Genomic DNA, 4597 nt, shown 5'->3' on the forward strand with positions numbered 1-4597 from the left:
CCCATCGCGTCTCCCAAGCCCAAATCGCGAACGAATCTTTTTTTTTTTTTTTTTGCTCAATCCACGCCGGGGTTTGTCGTTCCATCTGATCGACCTCGCCGTGACCGCCGGGTCCTATCTCAGGCAGAGATGGGGAACTGTCTCCAAAGGTCGCGTCGCAGCGGCGGCGGCGAGCATTGCGCCAAGAAGAGAGCCGTAGTGTGGGTGGAGGAGAAGGTGGCGGAGAACGAGGAGGCGGCGCGCAAGGGCGAGAGAGGGCCGGCGGCGACGGAGGTGAAGATCAGGATCACGAGGAAACAGCTGGAGGAGCTGCTGCGGCGCGTCGACCACGGGAAGCAGGGCGGCGTGCCGGTGCGGGAGGTCATCTCGGAGCTCCTGTGCGTGGCGAGCACCAGCTCCAACTTCCGGCACAGGGGGGAGGGGCAGTGGAGGCCGTCGACGCAGAGCATACCCGAGTGAAATATGGTCGAATTCATGCTACTTGTTGGCATGTTCATCGACGATCTGGTTGTTATGGCTATGGGAGGAAGGAGACGAGCCTCCTAGTCGTCCATCATGTGTTCATCTTGTGTTCATACTACCATTATAGTATGTGTAGGATGTATATTTGGTAGGTATGGGATCAAGAATGGAGCTTGAGATAGGCTATATATTTAGAGTAACTAAAATTTGTGCTTAGTTTAGTAAGGTGTAGAAGGCTATATATGGTGTATGTGAAATGGACATCTGGTAGCTGGTTCCATTGCTTCTTGCATTTGATTTTGGATACGTTTATTGTCAATTTATGTCCAGAGTATTACTGACTTTGCACTGGTTTTATTATTTCAGTCCCTTCCAGCCTACTTCCAAACGATGTTTTCTGTCGCAGTGGGCCTGTTTAGAACACAGGATTCTCGTAGGTTTTCAAAACCCGGCGTTCAAAAAGCGGCCGGATTGGGATTTGATCTGTTTAGAGATTATATCTCGAAAGATCTAAATACAGCGACCAATCCATTGCCATCGTTCATTTTTCATGCATGAAGGTGAAGTAGGAGTGACATGCAGTAGCAGCACTGCCGCCATGGTTTTGTTGCCCTGCAGTTGCGGTTTTGGAGGCTGGAGAGACTGAGAGAGTGGTTGAGATGGTGAACCTCCACTCCTCGGCTCCTCATGTTTGGATGTCTGGTTACTCCATCGTGATCATGCCTGCTTAATTTCCGAGGACGTTCTGCAATTTTTCTTTCCTTTTGGCTTCTCTTTCTTTCTTTCTTTCTTTCTTTTTTCATTGGAGCGATTTTCTGTTGAGCTCTTGCAATTTAAGCCCGTTGGAACGGATATAATTATTTCTTAAAGTTAAGCTAATTAGTTAGTTTAGGTTACGAACTGATTTCTCAACGGATTTAAGCTATGGATTTTTGGTTTTCCAACTAATCTTCTGTTCCACCCACGAACAGTTCTGATAATTGGACCTTTGGCCCGTGTTGACTTCAAAGTAGGTCTTTCTTTCCGTTTTTCTTTTAATTTAAATTTTGATCAAATTGTTGGTTGAGATAATATTGAAGGCATAAGAATTCGAAGTATGAAATTGTGCTGCTCTAGACATGTAAATTAACAGTTAACTGGTATGGTCTGACATAGAAATTATTTATATTGCACCATTGGCTTCACTGGTCTTCAAAGTTATATCGCAACTGGACACTGTAGTTGTCCACCAACTTGACTCGGGTTCATGCAAGACAACATGGCGTCCCGATGCAGATCCAAAATACAGCTCATTTTTTTTTTAATCAAGGTTTTCGACTCCAGCGGAAGTCGTCATTCTGCTGCAGATAACGATCTGATCTCTGAATATCTGGCTCCTGCAACCTTGATTTTAAATCAATGGCTGCACAATGTGACCCCCAGCGAGAAGCACTCTGCAGAACTATTCTGTACCATTGACTTCAGAAGGAACTAATTAATCTTCTGGTGTGACATAACATTTCTTAGAAACATTCGTGGATCAGACGAATTAATTGTGATGTGTTAGTTATATAATGCATTTGCTAGCTGGTGATCCGTTAATCGACAATCACAATCACTGTTATGTCAGGCGATCACCAGTTGCATTAATTGGTCCCAAAATCGCTGAAATGTTAATCTTTTCCTTGGAGACGAAGATCTTGACCTTTTCGTCTTCCACATCCACTTTGTAGTTTTTTTTTTATCCTTTTCCGGGAGGCATGCAATGACGAAGTGTCTGTTGCTTAACTTAATCCAATCCAGAGCAAAGAAATCCTTTGCTGCAGGAGTGTCATGCCTGCATCTGCCTTGCAGAGAGTTAAAAAGAAACATTAGCCGGTGACATTTGCACGAAAAAGATTATTATTTTCCTGGGTAGACGGTAGAGGTAGAAGTGGAACCAAGTGGCGGTGACCCATCGATCATATCCGGTTAATGTCACAAGGATGATGTTACTGCAACTAAAAGTTAGCTCCGTCTTTACGTTGCATGCATATTTTTAATATATTATGAGGCAATTACACTTGACAAGATCAATGGAAGGACTTGGCATGAGACGAGGAGGTAGCTAGGGATTAGGAGGAACATACTAGATAAACTAATAGTATCATACATAAGCATCGGCATGGCAACAAGGGGTAAGGTAAGTTACTACTACCTCCATTCTATTGTTATGTCGTTTCAGCTTGTAGCATATAAAATAATGTGGCAATCAATAAATATATCCATCTATGACGCTCTTGATTATTCCTATCTACAATTAATAGTATTCAAACCAGTCAATCCACCAGGTTCATTCCATATAACTACAATTTTCAATAGCTTTTAATATGACTTTAAAAAAACACCACATAAAAACGTAAAATATCATCTATTTAAAATCAAAATCAAAACATAAAACGATATCTATTTGAGAATAGAGGGAGTATGCTGTGTATTCGGCACACGAAGAGGGTTCAGTAAGCCCTGGCTCAAATTAGTTTTTGATGGAATGAAACTTCACTAAGCACTGGTTCCAGGCACATCGCCGGAAACCAAAACTAGTCTCTGAAGTCGGTTGAAAACCACCGATGAAAATCTCGGTTAGAGCTTTTTTTAAGGGAAATCTCTGTTAAAGCTAGACAGCCCAAGTGCAGCCCATTAAGGGCTGGGCTTAGCTTTAGCTCCAATGCTGCAGAAAAGGCCTAGTCCTCCTATGTGCTGTTAATGCCCATTCACACAATCACACCATTTTCTCAAAAAAAAAAAGACACCTCAATTGTATTTTGCGGCAAAGCTAGCACCCGGACGTCCGATATATTAGACGTTGCAACTACCCATTGCAACATCGAAGACTAACTTCTACAATATTTAAAATCAACATTCGTAGCATAAAAAAATGCACCAAAAAAGCACACAGATCAAAAAAAAAATTATTTGAGTTAATTCCTATATTCTGGCATGCAACATACGAAAATAACTTGTGTAACAAAATTCCACAACGTCTAAAATATTCAATTTGAACGTCTGAAACGTTGGAGATGCGAAAATATATGAATTAACTCGAATAGATAATTTTTTCGGATCTGGATCTGTATACAAGAGATTCCGGGATGTAACATTCTCGAAGAACTTATGCAACAAATTTTTATAATACCTGAAACATTAAATTTGAACATCTAAAATATTGAAGATATATAGGAATTAACTCAAATGTATATTTTTTCGAGTCCGAATTTATACGCAAGAGATTCCTTGGATGCAACATATGAAAATAACTACGACAATAAATTTTCATAACGTCTGAAATATTAAATTTAAACGTCTAATATTGAAGATACGAAAATATTTTTAAGCCGATCCAATGATATTGTGAGCTAAGCGACCCGTCCGTCCGATACATCGACGTGTGAAGAGGAGCATTTCCGTTTTTTTAAGTGAAATCTCAGTTAAAGCTAGACAGCCCAAGTGCAGCCCATTAAGGGCTGGGCTTAGCTCTAGCTCCAACGCTGGAGAAAAGGCCGGACAACAGCCCGAAAAGGCCCAGTCCTCCTATGTGCACGCCGTTAATGCCCATTCACAAAATCACACCATTTTCTCAAAAAAAAAAAGACACCTCAATTGTATTTTATTTATACTATATATTTATTAAGAAATAATTATCGCCGTCGCTGCCGGACACCGTCCCGAGGCAAGTGCCAGCCGGGGTGCAGATTCCTGCATGCCCTGCCGCTGCTGGGACCGTCGCGCGAGGCACCTGCGCCGCAGAGCACCGCCGCGATGCGATGCCCTCGTGCTCCATGTGTAGGGTTTCCTACAAAAAATATCTGCTGCCCATGCATGGCGAATCTGACTGTCTCCTCGCGTCACGTATTAGTAGTTGAGACCCTTTAATTTTGTTTTCTTTTCATCTGCCACTGCCACGTTCAGGCGCCGTTATTGTTTAGAGCGTATGGATGCCAACTACCACCGAACCAAAACTTAGTATATTCGTTCTAAACTTTATATATAGTCCCTTTTGTTTGTTTGTCGAAAGGAAAAAAGCTTCATTTTGTTACGAAAATTTGGCCTATCTTGCGACACCAATCTGATTATTACCAGATTTTTCGTAATGCCATTCGGTGTGGGCAAATTTGCT

The 4597-nt window shown here is 42.0% G+C and overlaps 1 protein-coding gene across 1 annotated transcript; it reads left to right on the top strand.

Moving 5' to 3' along the window:
* LOC133891345 (uncharacterized) lies at positions 1-766 on the top strand. Its single transcript, XM_062332061.1, has one exon. It carries the CDS (start codon positions 130-132, stop codon positions 457-459), a length of 330 nt encoding a protein of 109 aa, XP_062188045.1. The 5' UTR covers positions 1-129; the 3' UTR covers positions 460-766.
* The last annotated feature ends 3831 nt before the right edge of the window (positions 767-4597 follow it).

The sequence above is a fragment of the Phragmites australis genome, chromosome 14, assembly GCF_958298935.1.
Source record: "Phragmites australis chromosome 14, lpPhrAust1.1, whole genome shotgun sequence".
In the NCBI taxonomy this organism is placed as follows: domain Eukaryota; kingdom Viridiplantae; phylum Streptophyta; class Magnoliopsida; order Poales; family Poaceae; genus Phragmites; species Phragmites australis.

Bases quoted from the DNA above. Each gene is read 5' to 3' on its own strand.
- LOC133891345 (XM_062332061.1), top strand. From the start codon at position 130: ATGGGGAACTGTCTCCAAAGGTCGCGTCGCAGCGGCGGCGGCGAGCAT.